Source organism: Ischnura elegans (assembly GCF_921293095.1).
Source record: "Ischnura elegans chromosome 13 unlocalized genomic scaffold, ioIscEleg1.1 SUPER_13_unloc_3, whole genome shotgun sequence".
Lineage (NCBI taxonomy): Eukaryota > Metazoa > Arthropoda > Insecta > Odonata > Coenagrionidae > Ischnura > Ischnura elegans.
Window position 1 is genome coordinate 3,498,443 of NW_025791659.1, and position 18,485 is coordinate 3,516,927.

An 18,485-nucleotide genomic window follows, 5' to 3' on the forward strand; every position below is an offset into this window, starting at 1 on the left:
CAATATTTGTCATGTTGCTACAACATTGAGTCTGCTGCTGGGGTACAAAGGTGATGAAAATAACCAATTTTGAAAAGATATATAATTAACGACCAATGTAGGCACAAATCATATGATTAAATTTAAAAAATACTAATGTACTTAATTTACATAACAAGCCTTTCTAAACTAAGAGTTTCCTCATGAAAATGGTGACGATTAATCATAACCCTTGACTTTTGCCGGATTTTAGAACATTATTATCTTCTGCGACTAGATTTCCCTGGAGCAAATTTCATTAATAGCAATTATGTATGTACATAATCCCAGCCATGAAATGGATATGAACGAAAGCAAACCAATGTTTACAGAAAGGCTTGACCAAGATGAGGAATATGCACAGGAAAATGCAGTGTTTCTGGCAAACACTCCATGTGCCACAAAGTTATGAGATGTAAAATGAAAACTCCAATATAATAAATGCAAATATTTTGCAGCTTAACTATAACAAAAATATGAACAATAACCTGTAACTTTACAAAAATTCTTCAGCTTTATATAAATTCAACTAAGTAATGATTACATGAATCGTAAAAACAGGATAATAAAAACAAACAATAAGTAAGTAATTGAAAAAATATTCATTAAGGCATGCAATTCAACTGAATGAAATTGCAAAATTAGATTGCAAATCCAGGGAATTTTAAGACATTTATCTTATGATGGGATAACAAAATCAATGAAAGCAGTGGAATATTTATATGTGTATTATAATAGACAATAAAAACATACAAAGTGTAATGATTTCTTGACACATGAGAATATTAGAGGAAATCCAAACCTTATGTAATACACTGAGATTCTTATTGCAGAACTGATGAATATATTATATATATTCACTCCCTTTTATATAATATATATACTCCCTTATCATTAAGGCGCGATTGTCTTGCCGAGTGTAATTATAGTTTGATGGAGGAGATTCTACAAGAAAGTTGGGTGAGTACTGTGAGTTCATCAGTGAATTTTAAAAGTGGAAGTAACTCGTAGGTGGTGAGAATCTAGTCGCAAACTGGACTTAACTCTGTAAGAAGGTGGAAATCAGATTCACAGTAGCAAAAGTGGGAAAACCAGATTCAAACCTGTAGGATGGTGAAAATCAGATTCAAAGTAGTAAATATGGGGAAACGAGATTCAAATCTGTTGAACGGTGGAAACCAGATTCAAATCTGTCGAATAGTGGAAATCAGATTCATACCACCTGTGAAGGAAATGAGTGGGAAAACAGCCGCCATATTGGACATTTCCCACTGTCTTCCTACTGCTTTCCAGCTGTTTCAATTTTCAAAACAGATTCAAATTGGAGGGAAATCAGTGTCAAATCCTATGGAAATCAGTTTTTCTTTGCTGGGTATGCACGATAGGTAAACATTGACTTCTGCAGCAAGACTAACATATAGAATTTAAAATTGATTTAAAAATAAATGCCTTAAACAATAAAGTACGAGGGAAAATTCATGAGATAATTAAAAAAATCATCCTGAGAAGGAAAGGCATAAAAAACACTGTTCTGGACCATAATCTTCATCTCTGGTGATGGTCCCATCGTATCCTCCAGAGTACATCAAGCAGCATTCATTGCTGAAAGAAGAAAAGATAACTAGATGCATATAACCTTGAGGGAAATAATGGGATTACAGCCAGAAACACTATCACAAAGGATATTCAAATTAAAGCCAACCATATTACCCTATAGTAGCACCAAAAGGATTGTATCTGTATATTTTAGAGATTTCGAAATACATTGGCACACAGGTTTGCAATTCTGTATAGGTATTATACATATTTTAACATGTCTGATGATCCATACTCCTTGATGTATACCAGAATCTTTAAAATATGCTAATAATACCCTTACCGCGTAACCAGGGATCAGGCATGTATAAGATATGTATAAAATACAGATTTACGACGAGTTGTACATATTTAATCTAAATAAAATCCATATTATGGCAGCAGATATAATAGGTATAATATCTAGATATTATCTGCGTGGTAGAGGACATTTGCATGTAATTATAAAGATATAATATGTATACAGCGAATACTATGATACGTATTAAATTTAGATATATGTCATCCTTTTGGCGCTACTAAGGGTATCTGTTCACTTTATATTTGCGGTTTAAATAATGAAAGACACTTTGTTTCTTCCACAAGTTGATAAAAATTTCTATTGTATGATCTGTTTCGACTATTACACCAATTATCAAATTCAGAGAATATGTGGTGGGAATACCCATTTCTCACTGGGAAGGTGTCGGCTGTTGGTTTCTGCCTCGCTTATATACGGTAGGCTGAATGAGAGCTGCACTGTTGTTCACAAACAAACCTACGCGGTAGAAAACCCTGAAGAAATGCAGAGATCAAGTACAGCGGGTTTCTAATTAGGCTTAGAAAATATACTCACAAATAGATATGACCTCACAAATTCAACGGCAGCCTCGGTGAAAAGTTGTCTGCGGTATTCGGACTGCCTCTGAACACAGTCGGCTTCGATGTGACACGTAGGTACGCGAAGCGTTATCTCCCGTCAATTCCGATAACTCCGCCTTATCTGCTATTTATGGGTAGGTACTCCAAAAACCGGCGAGTTTCCAAGCATCAAATGGTGTAATGCAAAGATGTATTTCCAATATCTTTTTAACCCATAGTATGGAGCAACAGGGTTGATTGATTTAAATCACTTTGATTTAAATCATGATTTAAATCACGATTTAAATCACGATTTAAATCACTTGATTTTTATTTAAAAAAATCAGGTGATTTAAATCATAATGTGATCTATATGTTTGAATTTTAAAGAGTCAAGAGAAGGAAGCTGTAAGTGTATAATTTTGATTTTTATTTCTTAATTAATTAAATGAATCGACAGTTATCAGCACAATGGTGGCTCTTAGATAGAAATGATACTGTAGGAATGCATGTAACATGAAAATTAAAAAAAATGGCTTTGGTTAGAATACTAGTGTATCCGTTGAAAAAAAATTGTTTTCTGATTTAACTTCTAAGCGTAGGCACCATACAAAGTTGCAGTTACAGAATTTTTCTAAACTTCATATGCTTTAGAACCGCATAATGTAGCACATTTGATACTTCCAATGGCAATTTTATATTATGCTGGCGTAATTTTTAATTTGATACCATTGGCATTTCCATAGTTCTCTCCCCTGATTGACTAAATGTTGTATTAAGTTTAGAGTATGTTGCCTCTTATTGTTTCTGCAAACGATCATTCTCCAATATGCTGCCCAAATGGTTAGTTTTGCAAAAAACTGAATTTTTGATGAATGGAGAATCATAAAAATCTCATTTAAATCAATAAAATCCGATTTAAATAAAAAAATCAACAAAAATGATTTTTTTGAAAAAAATCAACAAAAATGATTTTTTTGAAAAAAATCATGATTTTTATCAAACTTTGCCTTCTTATTCTATAATTATCTAAATTAAGGTGCATTTTTTGCCATGTTTGCCAGTAATTGAATTAATTACGTAGGGGAGAGCGGGGTAATAGCGTACACTTAAGCCGTTTTACTAAACATCTTTCAATCGAAAACTTCAACGAAAGAGACGATCGTATATTATTTTGAAGGAAATTCGATTTGACTGAGATACCATCCCAGTTTATCTAAGAGGTCGGTTAAGGTAATATGTGCTACTGTGACGCAGCGAGGGGGGGGGGTTTGGGGGATAAAACCCCCTCCAGAGCTCAGATAATTTTTAAGCTCAATCCATCGTCTATATTATTTCTACTGTAAAGATACCTTTTTCTCAACTGATACGCAACCAAACTCTACAAATAAGTTACCAAAATGCACAGAATTTGTCAGAGAACATACGACGGCATATCTTACTTCCTTAATATAGCTATTGTTTCCTAAAATTGGTTTTTAAATAATTTAAAATTCCCGGTAAAAATTCCTGACGTTAACGGTGCACAAACTGATACATTTGATCATTTTCAACAATATCTCGCATTCTTTAAATAACTTTTATCAAAATGCGGCTGATTCCACATTCAAGTCTCCTGTTGATACGCAAGTATGAGTCATCATGTGCGTTTCACAGAGGATAGTGTGATTACTTCCAATGTTGTGCTTAAGGTAGTTTGAGCGAAAAATCAATCATCATAGAATTCTGAGATTTCTATCTCATTGCAAAGAAAAAGTCTTGCTCTTTCCAATGATATCATAATATACACCCCTTACCGGGCTAAATTCAGAGAAATTCGTGTGCAAAGAGAAGCTAATTTACATGGCATAGATAGGAGCCATGCGCTTTGGCAGCAGAATTTATTTAAAAATAAGTATTTCTCGTTCATAGAAATCAACGAAAAACTAACTGCGTGTGGTACACTTCATATATGAATTTTTGGTTGTATTAAATTTACAGGTCACCGGTAGTATAATTAAAATATTTTTAAAAAACTTTTCGTCGAACGGGCATTTCCTGCAGACGACCGGATGCCAGAAGATTCGGTTTGGCAACGCCGCATAAGAATTAAATGTAAGCAAACATGATCGCAGACGACAGCATACCAGAAATAAACATAAATGGAGATAATTGATTGCGTACGAGTTTAGTTTACTGATTTTCCATATTGTCGCAGTAAATTCCATGTACAAAAACTACTTCGTGGTGGACATTTGGAAGTGAATCGTGAGATTCGCGATTCCTGATAATATTTGGGTTGCTGTAAACTTCGAGTGAAGAGATTTCTAATGTGTATATAAATATGATTTGGTAGAAGGATGTAACCGATTTGACGCACACTTCAGTTTTCTGCGTATTTAATTGTCTAAGTAAGATTCTCCATCCGCATTAATGAACTTGCCATCTGTGACGAAAGCGAGTGGTTCAAACCATCTTACAGGTATGAGCCGTGCGGGAAACCTATTAAACACCGTGAGCAGGTTGTTATCTTCAGGTAATTTTCATATATTTAAGCCAACGCAGTCCGAACCTTACATGAAAATGAACGGACATAATTATTAGCGAGATACGAAAGTAGTCATGCGTTTACACGCAAGTTAAACAACAGCACATTACGTATACGGTAAAATTTTTTTGAATCATCTCCCCCAGGGAAATCAGAATTCATCTAACAATGCATAAAACCTACTAAACTTGTTGCCTTAACCGAAATTGAGGAACCTTTCTAAAAAAATTAATGTATAACCAGCCCTCCGAAATATTAGCATTGCTCGACATCGACTTTAAATAACTCTCCTTCCACGTAGTGCAAAATTACAGGACTTGCCCCGATGGGAAGTTCTTGCTCCAATAACTGTAGTATTTCACGTCACGAATGCTGAATTCACTACCAACAATTCAATGAATCCAATCTTTAGATAACGCATAACCGACGTATAAATTAATCTACCATTAATAGTATTATGGGGTCTCAAAGGATGTTCATCTTGCAATTTCCTTACAACAATCCCTTAGGAACAAGAACTTCACACCAAATATACTTTTGCTTACATCATTACAAAAATACTAAGTCAAAGCTAAAATATCCACCATGATCATAAAACTATTCTAAATTAAGCATTTTATTTAAAATTAAAGAGTTACCACGGTTGCATGAACCACGGTTCCTTTGTATTCAGCATGTATGTATTTATTTATTACCCCGAGGCCTGACCCTGCATTGATCAAAGGATAATAACTTTATAATGGTTCAGTTCAGATCTTAGAAAGTGATCATTTTTCATCATAAGGATACTGCTTTCACACATATAACTTTCAGGGAAATCAGTGATGGTCACCTGACATGATTTTTGCACTATCTGCCTGATTTGAGATGAAAAGCCTCTCCAGTCAACAGTAGTGATGGGTCGATCATGAACGATTCGATCAAAAAGATTGAATCACTAGGTGAATCAAATGACTCATGATTCATTTCGTTAAACAAGTCGATCATCAATCATCAATCACTCCGACTTCCGGTTTCATATCAATCATCTCGGTTTCCGGTTTGTTTCAAAATTTGGAACGATCGGTGCTTGATCTCTTTTCCTCAGGGCAGAAATAGTTGTGAGAAAATTAAATACTATGTTATGAAGAACTGAATACTTGTGTAATCTTTTTCTTAAATGTTTTCCAGCAGTTATCAGTATTAATAACACCAATACACGTAAAAGGAAAATATTAAGATGACTCCTGTAGGAGAGCGTTAAGAAGTAGAAGTTAAAGCTGGTTACATTTTATTGTGCCGTTCATAAAATTATCCTGCAGATCAGATTCATGCATAGTGTGTGGTGTATTTTGTGTTATATTTTGATCAACTATAGTTAGAAATTATTTTATAAGTGTTAAGAAACTGTGACAGTTTTGCCTTCCCAAATATTTTCATGACACTACTTCCTTCATTTTTGCAATCTAATTTACTTATCTAGGAATTCACAATCAAAATAGTATATGAAATGATAATATGGATAGCAATCAGCGTTACCAATGCTCTTCGCAGATGAGGCAATATTTATTCGATTATTCAAAGTGATTTATTACATCCATTGATTGAGTCTTTTCGATCTTGATTCCTTTTAAGTCTTTTCGATCATGATTCCTTTTGAGTCTTTTCAATCATGACTCCTTTGAGTCTTTTCGATCTTGATTCATTTGAGTCTTTTCGATCATAGTGATTGAATCAATTGATTGAATCACTTATGTGACTCGAGTCAAAATGATTGAATCACTAAAATGATCGACTTTGCCCATCACTAGTCAACAGCCACTTATTCAACTATGGCCTCATCCTTAGTAACCAATAACAAGTAATACCGAAGGACAATAATAATAATTAAGTGGAACAAAGGTAAAATTACACTTGAACATAGTAATCATAAAAGAAGCCACTGCAGTTCCTCAATTGTAGTTCATATAATGGACGTGACCACTACTGGTGTTGTTCTTGGAAGGTAATGTACATTGAAATAAAAATCACACCGCCGAAATATTCCCAAGTACTATGACAGAACCAAATGCGACCACAAGAGGCACATTTTTGAAAAATGAAAATTCTATTTTGGTTTCGCTGGACTAACAACACTAATATGAACAGCATAATCATAAATAAACTGATGCGATGAAACTTACGGTGTTGAGGTCAAAGTGAGAAGCTTCTCCTCCTCCACAGCCTTCTGGCACGACTCTCGCGCCGTCTCTTCAACCGCAGGCCCCACAGATCGCTCGTACCTTTTCCAAGTGGAATTGGCGACAGGCGGAATATTTAGGGTTGCCAAAACCCTATTCATTTGCTCGTGCCCAACACCTGACACGACGCAAGCTGAAAATGGAACAAAAATATATTTTCAGCTAATCACCTTCTTCTATTCCCAAATATGAATTAAGGTATTTATAAGAGCACTTACCTATGGCGGCCTTACAATTCACTGCGTACTGAGCGTACGAGGAATTTGCACAATGCACTGCCGTAGATGTAGCAACTTTTTTCAATTGCTCACAAAAAGAGCAGCGCACCGTCCAAATGGAAGCTAAGCCACGCCGCAACTCGCCTTCAATATTTGCAAAGGAAAGAGGTTTTAGGCAGGAATCGCAGTTCATCTGCTTAGCCAACAGATTTACGTCCACGATTCGCCGACCCTCCAACGTGAAACGTGGATTCGCTTCAATTTTGGGCGACGATTCCCTCTTCACCTTCGCCCGGGAAGAAGTCTTCTGCCTCTTCTCAAACTCCTTCTTCCGCACAAACCTTCCGTCTTTACTCCTGGATGGCTTCATCGTTAAAGCAGAGAAGGCTGAAATACTTGCGTATCTCACTAAAAAATTAGAGAAATACTCGACTCTCAAAAATATTTCAACACCGAAATCTCTGCACCCTTCCAACGATTCAAGCTACTTCCAGCTAGTCACGTGTATTTCTGAATTCCCGGGTTCCCAGGCTAGTTGAAGGTGTCACTGGTGTCACCAACCTAAGAAATTTCACGTTGTTGCCAAGTCGAGCGTCTCTTGGGCATATGTAATTTCTTTCGATAAAATTCTTCGAAATTGTTTTCTAATATGAGTAATCATTACATCTTTATGTTTTAACATTTAAAATTCCAGTAATCCGTACCCTAAGTCGGAATTAAGGCAAAATTATACTAGGAAAACTTAGTAAGATATTACTAAATTTACCATTGGTACCTTTGAAAATAAGTCAAGATTAAGTTTAAATTACGTAAAGTTCGTTCATAACCGAGAAAAACAAGTAACGCAAACGAATATTTTCCGCATAAAATATTGTGAAATTGTGTCAAACGCCTTAATAACTGTTTATAATTGTAAATTTTATGAAAGTTTAATCGCTTTTTTGACTTCGGAACTATCTCGCTCAAACTACCTTAAAGAGGTCCTTTGACCTAAATTTGTACATGAACATTCCAATTAAATTTTTACATAAGACCCTGCCTTTTTTCTACATTTTACAATTAGAAACGCGCCTATCCCTCTGTGGACCTGCATTGAAAAGAGCGGGGGAAGCCCGCTGGGAGCGGGCGCAGCACGCTCGTTTTACTTAATTACATTGATATCACTAACTGAATAGAGTAAGGATCAATAAAATATCCCTCAGAATGCCGTAAAACTCACCATTTATTTTAAAATTCCGCAATTCAATGATCTCGCACCTACCGCTTATCCTGGTGGGTATTCCATACCCCCACACACCCCGGTATTAGTTGCACCTAAACACCCCCCCCCCCCCAGCCTTAATTCCTAGCTGCGCCCCTGATGTGTAGGAAAAATCCGACATATGGCCGCATATGCCGTCATGGCTCCAACGATGAGATATCGGTCGCATTTTTGCTAGCCAACCGAAATCGGTGTATGCGTTAGGAAGGAGCCATAAAGAAGCCTCAATAGGGTGTTTTCCTATTATTTTTTTATTGCCTAAATCGAAAGATTATTACTCCTGGAGTATGTATTTCACGATTTTAGATTTTTAAATGACGATATCTATTTTTCGTGATTAAATGAAAAGTGAAAATTTTCAAGCGCGCGAAAACGCGACGGGTAAGTATGAATGCCGGGAAAAGCCCGTGTGACGTAATTCTGGTTCCCGCTGCCGAAAAGTGAGGTGAAATTGTGGCGAGGATATGTTCGCCGTTGCGATGCAGGCTGCTAGCAGGTAGCGCTTGGCTTAATATTATGGATTATTAATACCTTATCAAGCAAAGGAAACTTTCCGACCATAGCCAGTTTTAATATGTGATTATTAAGACATGTTTCCCTGAGCTCTGTGCCTCATGCATGCATTGGTAATCTCAGACGATGTAAAACTCCTATTTACTCGTATAATAACTAGGTCACTGTGACGTCACGTGGAGTGGCATCGCATGGGCGCCAATCCGGCCTTTTTCAAATGCGGTTAAAATTAACCATTAACATTCGTCTAAACTGGGATTTCCAAAACCAAATAACTTGTTTATTATGAATATACTAATGGTGGGTAACGAATCTCAATCAATGGTATTTGTTTTCTTTAATGAAGGAAACTACTCTTGTATTGCTTTAAATACGGCCGGAATAAACCGCCTTCGTTCATTGTATTGCTGGAAGAAAGACCGATTTTCCAGGGTTAGAAAAACACTATATTCGAGGACAAGACTTTTTCTGCCATGAAGGTAAATGCAAAATGTACAACCCTATTGAAAATATCCCATTGATTCATGGGATTTTAAGAAATACTATAGGAATTATGTGAATTCCTATAGGAAATTTTATTTCCTATGGGAATCACAATGGTTCCCATATGAACCTATATCGGTCTTATGGGAGCCTATATTGGATATATAGGAACCTATATTGGTCCTACAGGAACCTATATTGGTCCTATAGGAACTTATATTGGTCCTATAGGAAACTATATGAGCATATAGTAACCTATATTGGTCCAATAGGAGCTTATATTGGTCCTATAGGAAACTATATTGGTCATATATGAGTAATAAATTTCCGATAGGTAAAAGAAAGTTTATAATATATAGGAATGAGAAATTTTCCCTATTCTCCTAGGGATCTCGGAGGAAGCGTTCGTCTACATCTACGTAATACCCTGCAAGCCGCCTAAAAGGCGTGTGGCAGGGGGTGTTAGGACACCAGCCGTTTACAGCTAAAAAAATTGAATTGCTCTAACGAAGTTGGGACTTGCGTTTAATGAAGTCCTTTATGGTCCGGGGGAAAACGAATTCTCATATATATCTGCTCGGCAAAACATCTCTCTTAATTTATCGCTTCTGTCGGACCTGGAAATATAGTTGTGGCTCTAATATTATGTTCTCCGTGTCGCTCTTAAAGATATCCATTCTCAATTGTTCAAGCAATCTAAGCCTATCGCGCAGCCTCCCGAGTTTCCAGCGGCTCCCAGCCTAATTCGATTAACATCTGGGTAACACTGTCTGTACGCCCCTGGCAGTTTTTGACGAAACGCGCAGCCTTCCTTTGTATTTTATTCAGTTCGCGGATAAAGTCTTTCTGCACTGGATCCCATACGCTCGTTGCATATTCAAGGTGCGGTCGGACGAGAGCGAAATAGCACCTTTCTTTTACTTTCTCACCCGAAAATATTCCCACAACACGCTTGACGAATCCTAATTTCTTCAGGGCTATGCCGCAAGTATTCTTTATATGTGTACCCCACGTGAGGTTCGAGGTTATCGTGACTCCCAGGTTCTTCACTTCGTCTGTTGCCTTTATGCTAATACCATCCACTGCATAAACATGATTAGAGTTGGACGAATTCCGCAAGAAATGTACCGCCATGCATTTTCTCAGATTAAGTTCGAGTCCCCACTCTTGGCTCCACAAATGAACGTTGTTTAGGTCAGATGATATAATTTCATAGTCAGAGTGATCACTAATTTCGCGATAGATGACAGCGTCGTCAGCAAATAAACGTATTTTAATGCTAAATACCGCCGTCATCCATACATAAGGAGGACGATTTTCTAGACTCGACATGCCCTGAAGACGATGGACAACTCGCCCATCGAAACGTCGGCCGAGGTGGAGTTGGAGAACCTGACCCGGTGGAAATACCGTGTAACCTTCCACAATTCTATACGCCGGGAAAGCCTACATCTCAGGAATGTTAACTAATGAGGATTGTTGGTTGACGAACTTCGTTGTAAATTTATTTATAATGTTCGTTAAGTGATCTAGTTATTTCAATTAACTGAATCAATTTCACTTCGTCTGTTGCCTTTATGTTCAGCCAGCGTTCCCGCGCGCTGTCATTGATGGTGGACAAATACGAAATGCAGACTACGAGTATCAGATCGGAAGAAATGATTCGCTCCAGATCGAATGGGCGCACCGCATGTATCTCATAAGGAGCGAAATCATCTGGCACCTCAACTCAAGCACAGTATAGTACACACGGCCAAGTGATACGGAAAAGTGACTCCGCCCGAAGAAAAGATTCCTGATGTAAAATTTGAAGGATTTTTTGATAGCATCTTTGCTAATGCGAAATACGTTGGGTCAATGGATAGCCAGATCATGTGCCTTCACAGCCCGCTTCTCCGGTGAAAAACTCATCGAATCTAAATACCAGTTTACACCGGGCACAGACAGGGCCGGAATTTATCGGAAACTCTATCAATCCTATTAATGAGTTGATGTTTAATAAGGAGGAAGCGATCTTAAGAATCTCAATGCAGTGCAATGGAAAGAATAAATGATTTACTCAAGGAAGGGGCGCAGCCAAGGGCTGGGGGTTTTTAGGCGCAACTAATACGTAGGGGTGTGGGGGTATTGCATACCCGCCAGGGTAAGCGTGATTTGCGGCACCATTCCTCCAGGAAAATTTTAAAATAGGGTAGTTTCCTTCATCAAAGAAAACGAAAGGCATTGATTGCGATTCGTTGCCCACCATTAGTGTCTTCATAATATAAAAATTATTTCGTTTTAGAAATACCGGTTTAGACGAATGGCAATGGTCCATTTTTATCCTTAATGCATTTATGAGGCACAGAGCTCAGGGAAACATTTCTTAATAATCACCTATTAAAACTGTCTAAGGTCGGAAAGTTTTCTTCGTTTGATAAGGTATTAATAATCCTTATTTAAACCAAGCGCTACCAGCTGGCATGGTACTCAGCTACCTGCTAGCATCCTGCGTCGTATCAGCGCTCAGAGCCTCGCCCCAAGGTCACCTCACTTGCGGCAGCGGGAAGCAGAACAACGTCACACGGGCTTTTCCCGGTATTCATACTTAGCCGTCGCGTTTTCGCGCGCTTGAAAATTTTCACTTTTCATTTAATCACGAAAAATAGATATCGTCATTTAGAAATCTAAAAGCGTGAAATACGTACTACAGGAGTAATAATCTTTCGATTTAGGCAATAAAAAAATAACCCTCAACCTTGCTGACAAGGGGTATGAAAACATCCTCACTTATCATCAATTATTATCGATAATATGCGGGAACATCGGCGACTAACTCCTTCTGCCTCTTCTCAAACTCCTTCTTCCGCACAAACCTTCCGTCTTTACTCCTGGATGGCTTCATCGTTAAAGCAGAGAAGGCTGAAATACTTGCGTATCTCACTAAAAAATTAGAGAAATACTCGACTCTCAAAAATATTTCAACACCGAAATCTCTGCACCCTTCCAACGATTCAAGCTACTTCCAGCTAGTCACGTGTATTTCTGAATTCCCGGGTTCCCAGGCTAGTTGAAGGTGTCACTGGTGTCACCAACCTAAGAAATTTCACGTTGTTGCCAAGTCGAGCGTCTCTTGGGCATATGTAATTTCTTTCGATAAAATTCTTCGAAATTGTTTTCTAATATGAGTAATCATTACATCTTTATGTTTTAACATTTAAAATTCCAGTAATCCGTACCCTAAGTCGGAATTAAGGCAAAATTATACTAGGAAAACTTAGTAAGATATTACTAAATTTACCATTGGTACCTTTGAAAATAAGTCAAGATTAAGTTTAAATTACGTAAAGTTCGTTCATAACCGAGAAAAACAAGTAACGCAAACGAATATTTTCCGCATAAAATATTGTGAAATTGTGTCAAACGCCTTAATAACTGTTTATAATTGTAAATTTTATGAAAGTTTAATCGCTTTTTTGACTTCGGAACTATCTCGCTCAAACTACCTTAAAGAGGTCCTTTGACCTAAATTTGTACATGAACATTCCAATTAAATTTTTACATAAGACCCTGCCTTTTTTCTACATTTTACAATTAGAAACGCGCCTATCCCTCTGTGGACCTGCATTGAAAAGAGCGGGGGAAGCCCGCTGGGAGCGGGCGCAGCACGCTCGTTTTACTTAATTACATTGATATCACTAACTGAATAGAGTAAGGATCAATAAAATATCCCTCAGAATGCCGTAAAACTCACCATTTATTTTAAAATTCCGCAATTCAATGATCTCGCACCTACCGCTTATCCTGGTGGGTATTCCATACCCCCACACACCCCGGTATTAGTTGCACCTAAACACCCCCCCCCCCCCCCAGCCTTAATTCCTAGCTGCGCCCCTGATGTGTAGGAAAAATCCGACATATGGCCGCATATGCCGTCATGGCTCCAACGATGAGATATCGGTCGCATTTTTGCTAGCCAACCGAAATCGGTGTATGCGTTAGGAAGGAGCCATAAAGAAGCCTCAATAGGGTGTTTTCCTATTATTTTTTTATTGCCTAAATCGAAAGATTATTACTCCTGGAGTATGTATTTCACGATTTTAGATTTTTAAATGACGATATCTATTTTTCGTGATTAAATGAAAAGTGAAAATTTTCAAGCGCGCGAAAACGCGACGGGTAAGTATGAATGCCGGGAAAAGCCCGTGTGACGTAATTCTGGTTCCCGCTGCCGAAAAGTGAGGTGAAATTGTGGCGAGGATATGTTCGCCGTTGCGATGCAGGCTGCTAGCAGGGAGCAGAGTACTCTGCTAGCAGGTAGCGCTTGGCTTAATATTATGGATTATTAATACCTTATCAAGCAAAGGAAACTTTCCGACCATAGCCAGTTTTAATATGTGATTATTAAGACATGTTTCCCTGAGCTCTGTGCCTCATGCATGCATTGGTAATCTCAGACGATGTAAAACTCCTATTTACTCGTATAATAACTAGGTCACTGTGACGTCACGTGGAGTGGCATCGCATGGGCGCCAATCCGGCCTTTTTCAAATGCGGTTAAAATTAACCATTAACATTCGTCTAAACTGGGATTTCCAAAACCAAATAACTTGTTTATTATGAATATACTAATGGTGGGTAACGAATCTCAATCAATGGTATTTGTTTTCTTTAATGAAGGAAACTACTCTTGTATTGCTTTAAATACGGCCGGAATAAACCGCCTTCGTTCATTGTATTGCTGGAAGAAAGACCGATTTTCCAGGGTTAGAAAAACACTATATTCGAGGACAAGACTTTTTCTGCCATGAAGGTAAATGCAAAATGTACAACCCTATTGAAAATATCCCATTGATTCATGGGATTTTAAGAAATACTATAGGAATTATGTGAATTCCTATAGGAAATTTTATTTCCTATGGGAATCACAATGGTTCCCATATGAACCTATATCGGTCTTATGGGAGCCTATATTGGATATATAGGAACCTATATTGGTCCTACAGGAACCTATATTGGTCCTATAGGAACTTATATTGGTCCTATAGGAAACTATATGAGCATATAGTAACCTATATTGGTCCAATAGGAGCTTATATTGGTCCTATAGGAAACTATATTGGTCATATATGAGTAATAAATTTCCGATAGGTAAAAGAAAGTTTATAATATATAGGAATGAGAAATTTTCCCTATTCTCCTAGGGATCTCGGAGGAAGCGTTCGTCTACATCTACGTAATACCCTGCAAGCCGCCTAAAAGGCGTGTGGCAGGGGGTGTTAGGACACCAGCCGTTTACAGCTAAAAAAATTGAATTGCTCTAACGAAGTTGGGACTTGCGTTTAATGAAGTCCTTTATGGTCCGGGGGAAAACGAATTCTCATATATATCTGCTCGGCAAAACATCTCTCTTAATTTATCGCTTCTGTCGGACCTGGAAATATAGTTGTGGCTCTAATATTATGTTCTCCGTGTCGCTCTTAAAGATATCCATTCTCAATTGTTCAAGCAATCTAAGCCTATCGCGCAGCCTCCCGAGTTTCCAGCGGCTCCCAGCCTAATTCGATTAACATCTGGGTAACACTGTCTGTACGCCCCTGGCAGTTTTTGACGAAACGCGCAGCCTTCCTTTGTATTTTATTCAGTTCGCGGATAAAGTCTTTCTGCACTGGATCCCATACGCTCGTTGCATATTCAAGGTGCGGTCGGACGAGAGCGAAATAGCACCTTTCTTTTACTTTCTCACCCGAAAATATTCCCACAACACGCTTGACGAATCCTAATTTCTTCAGGGCTATGCCGCAAGTATTCTTTATATGTGTACCCCACGTGAGGTTCGAGGTTATCGTGACTCCCAGGTTCTTCACTTCGTCTGTTGCCTTTATGCTAATACCATCCACTGCATAAACATGATTAGAGTTGGACGAATTCCGCAAGAAATGTACCGCCATGCATTTTCTCAGATTAAGTTCGAGTCCCCACTCTTGGCTCCACAAATGAACGTTGTTTAGGTCAGATGATATAATTTCATAGTCAGAGTGATCACTAATTTCGCGATAGATGACAGCGTCGTCAGCAAATAAACGTATTTTAATGCTAAATACCGCCGTCATCCATACATAAGGAGGACGATTTTCTAGACTCGACATGCCCTGAAGACGATGGACAACTCGCCCATCGAAACGTCGGCCGAGGTGGAGTTGGAGAACCTGACCCGGTGGAAATACCGTGTAACCTTCCACAATTCTATACGCCGGGAAAGCCTACATCTCAGGAATGTTAACTAATGAGGATTGTTGGTTGACGAACTTCGTTGTAAATTTATTTATAATGTTCGTTAAGTGATCTAGTTATTTCAATTAACTGAATCAATTTCACTTCGTCTGTTGCCTTTATGTTCAGCCAGCGTTCCCGCGCGCTGTCATTGATGGTGGACAAATACGAAATGCAGACTACGAGTATCAGATCGGAAGAAATGATTCGCTCCAGATCGAATGGGCGCACCGCATGTATCTCATAAGGAGCGAAATCATCTGGCACCTCAACTCAAGCACAGTATAGTACACACGGCCAAGTGATACGGAAAAGTGACTCCGCCCGAAGAAAAGATTCCTGATGTAAAATTTGAAGGATTTTTTGATAGCATCTTTGCTAATGCGAAATACGTTGGGTCAATGGATAGCCAGATCATGTGCCTTCACAGCCCGCTTCTCCGGTGAAAAACTCATCGAATCTAAATACCAGTTTACACCGGGCACAGACAGGGCCGGAATTTATCGGAAACTCTATCAATCCTATTAATGAGTTGATGTTTAATAAGGAGGAAGCGATCTTAAGAATCTCAATGCAGTGCAATGGAAAGAATAAATGATTTACTCAAGGAAGGGGCGCAGCCAAGGGCTGGGGGTTTTTAGGCGCAACTAATACGTAGGGGTGTGGGGGTATTGCATACCCGCCAGGGTAAGCGTGATTTGCGGCACCATTCCTCCAGGAAAATTTTAAAATAGGGTAGTTTCCTTCATCAAAGAAAACGAAAGGCATTGATTGCGATTCGTTGCCCACCATTAGTGTCTTCATAATATAAAAATTATTTCGTTTTAGAAATACCGGTTTAGACGAATGGCAATGGTCCATTTTTATCCTTAATGCATTTATGAGGCACAGAGCTCAGGGAAACATTTCTTAATAATCACCTATTAAAACTGTCTAAGGTCGGAAAGTTTTCTTCGTTTGATAAGGTATTAATAATCCTTATTTAAACCAAGCGCTACCAGCTGGCATGGTACTCAGCTACCTGCTAGCATCCTGCGTCGTATCAGCGCTCAGAGCCTCGCCCCAAGGTCACCTCACTTGCGGCAGCGGGAAGCAGAACAACGTCACACGGGCTTTTCCCGGTATTCATACTTAGCCGTCGCGTTTTCGCGCGCTTGAAAATTTTCACTTTTCATTTAATCACGAAAAATAGATATCGTCATTTAGAAATCTAAAAGCGTGAAATACGTACTACAGGAGTAATAATCTTTCGATTTAGGCAATAAAAAAATAACCCTCAACCTTGCTGACAAGGGGTATGAAAACATCCTCACTTATCATCAATTATTATCGATAATATGCGGGAACATCGGCGACTAACTCCTTCTCCAACATGTTTAGCACCATTGGCGTAGCCAGGAATTTCGTTCCAAAACCATGGGGGAAATTTTTGGAAAAATAGGGTACTAAGTAATGGACTTTGAACTAATTTTAACACTTCTCACAATCGAAAAAACTTCATTTGTCAAAAAAAATACTTTGTTAATTCATGATTTTCAATAATATGTTTTCTTTTATTGGGGAAAATAATAGGGTGGTTTCCTATTATTTTTTTATTGCTTAAATCGAAAGATTATAACTCCTGGAGTACGTATTTCACGCTTTTAGATTTATAAATGACGATATCTATTGTTCGCGATTAAATGAAAAGTGAACATTTTCAAACGCGCGAAAACGCGACGCGTAAGTATGACTGCCGGGAAATCCCTCCGTGTGACGTATTTCTGGTTCACGCTGCCGCCCTGTGAGGTGACCTTGAGGCGAGGCTTAGCGCTGATACGACGCAGGCTGCTAGCGGGTAGCTGAGTACCCTGCTGGCTGGTACCCAGTGAGAAATGGATCATCGAATCTACGTCGATTCGACGTCGAAGTACTCATCGATAAAACGTCGATGGTAACACATCGATCGATGTCTATATGGTCCGAACATCGACGTGTTTTCGACGTCGAAGCCATCGACGTGTTTTCGACGTCGACGCCATCGACGTGTTTTCGACGTCGACACCATCGACGAGTTTTCTATGTCGACGAGATATCGTCTTTTTACCTGCGATTCCTACTAATAATTGCGGAAATATACATCTTTTCGGCTAATAAAGAGCATCTATTGCTGCGCCAACGACGTATTTCAATCGAGCACGTAAAGTCTAAACAAATGAAGGCTGAAATAAATTTGTAATGGTGATTTGTAATCTTAAGTCCTTCGTATTCATCTTCAATAATAATCAGAAATCCTTGAGAAAAAATGTGAGGTGTTGACATCTATGACGCGAGTATAAAGGTATCGAAATGAGGTAAACGTAGTCACAAAGCCAAGCTTGTGCATATCACATACCACGCAGGAAAGAAGTAAGAACTTGGACGCAAATAGAAGGTCCGGCGTATGTGGCAAATGTGTGAAAATGGAAATCTCATTTCTCACTGGGGTAGCGCTTGGCTTAATTATGGATTACTAATACCTTATCAAATGTAGAAAACTTTCCGACCTTAGCCAGATTAATAGGTGATAATTAAGACAT

At 38.5% G+C, this 18,485-nt stretch overlaps 1 protein-coding gene across 3 annotated transcripts; it reads right to left on the bottom strand.

Annotated features, from left to right (window-relative positions):
* Nucleotides 1–509: 509 nt before the first annotated feature.
* LOC124172891 lies at nucleotides 510–12,732 on the bottom strand. Of its 3 annotated transcripts, XR_006868315.1 has the most exons (5): nucleotides 12,501–12,731; nucleotides 7,419–7,729; nucleotides 7,144–7,333; nucleotides 1,395–1,620; nucleotides 510–864 (listed from the first exon to the last, which is right to left on the bottom strand). XR_006868315.1 is itself a non-coding variant. In XM_046552395.1 (4 exons), exons 1-4 carry the CDS (start codon nucleotides 12,557–12,559, stop codon nucleotides 1,515–1,517), a joined length of 666 nt encoding a protein of 221 aa, XP_046408351.1. In that variant the 5' UTR covers nucleotides 12,560–12,732; the 3' UTR covers nucleotides 510–1,514. The 3 variants fall into 3 exon arrangements, 2 of the variants coding, with proteins under 2 accessions (XP_046408351.1, XP_046408352.1); XM_046552395.1 differs by having other exon boundaries at nucleotides 510–1,620; nucleotides 12,501–12,732; XM_046552396.1 differs by lacking the exon at nucleotides 12,501–12,731 and having other exon boundaries at nucleotides 510–1,620; nucleotides 7,419–7,961.
* Nucleotides 12,733–18,485: the final 5,753 nt, after the last annotated feature.

Coding starts and splice junctions, on each gene's coding strand:
- LOC124172891 (XM_046552395.1), bottom strand. CDS start 12,559: ATGAAGCCATCCAGGAGTAAAGACGGAAGGTTTGTGCGGAAGAAGGAG. Junction 7,730..12,500: donor AAGAAGGAGTTTGAGAAGAG/GCAGAAGGAGTT, acceptor GTTTGAGAAGAG/GCAGAAGACTTCTTCCCGGG. Junction 1,621..7,143: donor CTCACTTTGACCTCAACACC/GTAAGTTTCATC, acceptor TTCTTCTTTCAG/CAATGAATGCTGCTTGATGT.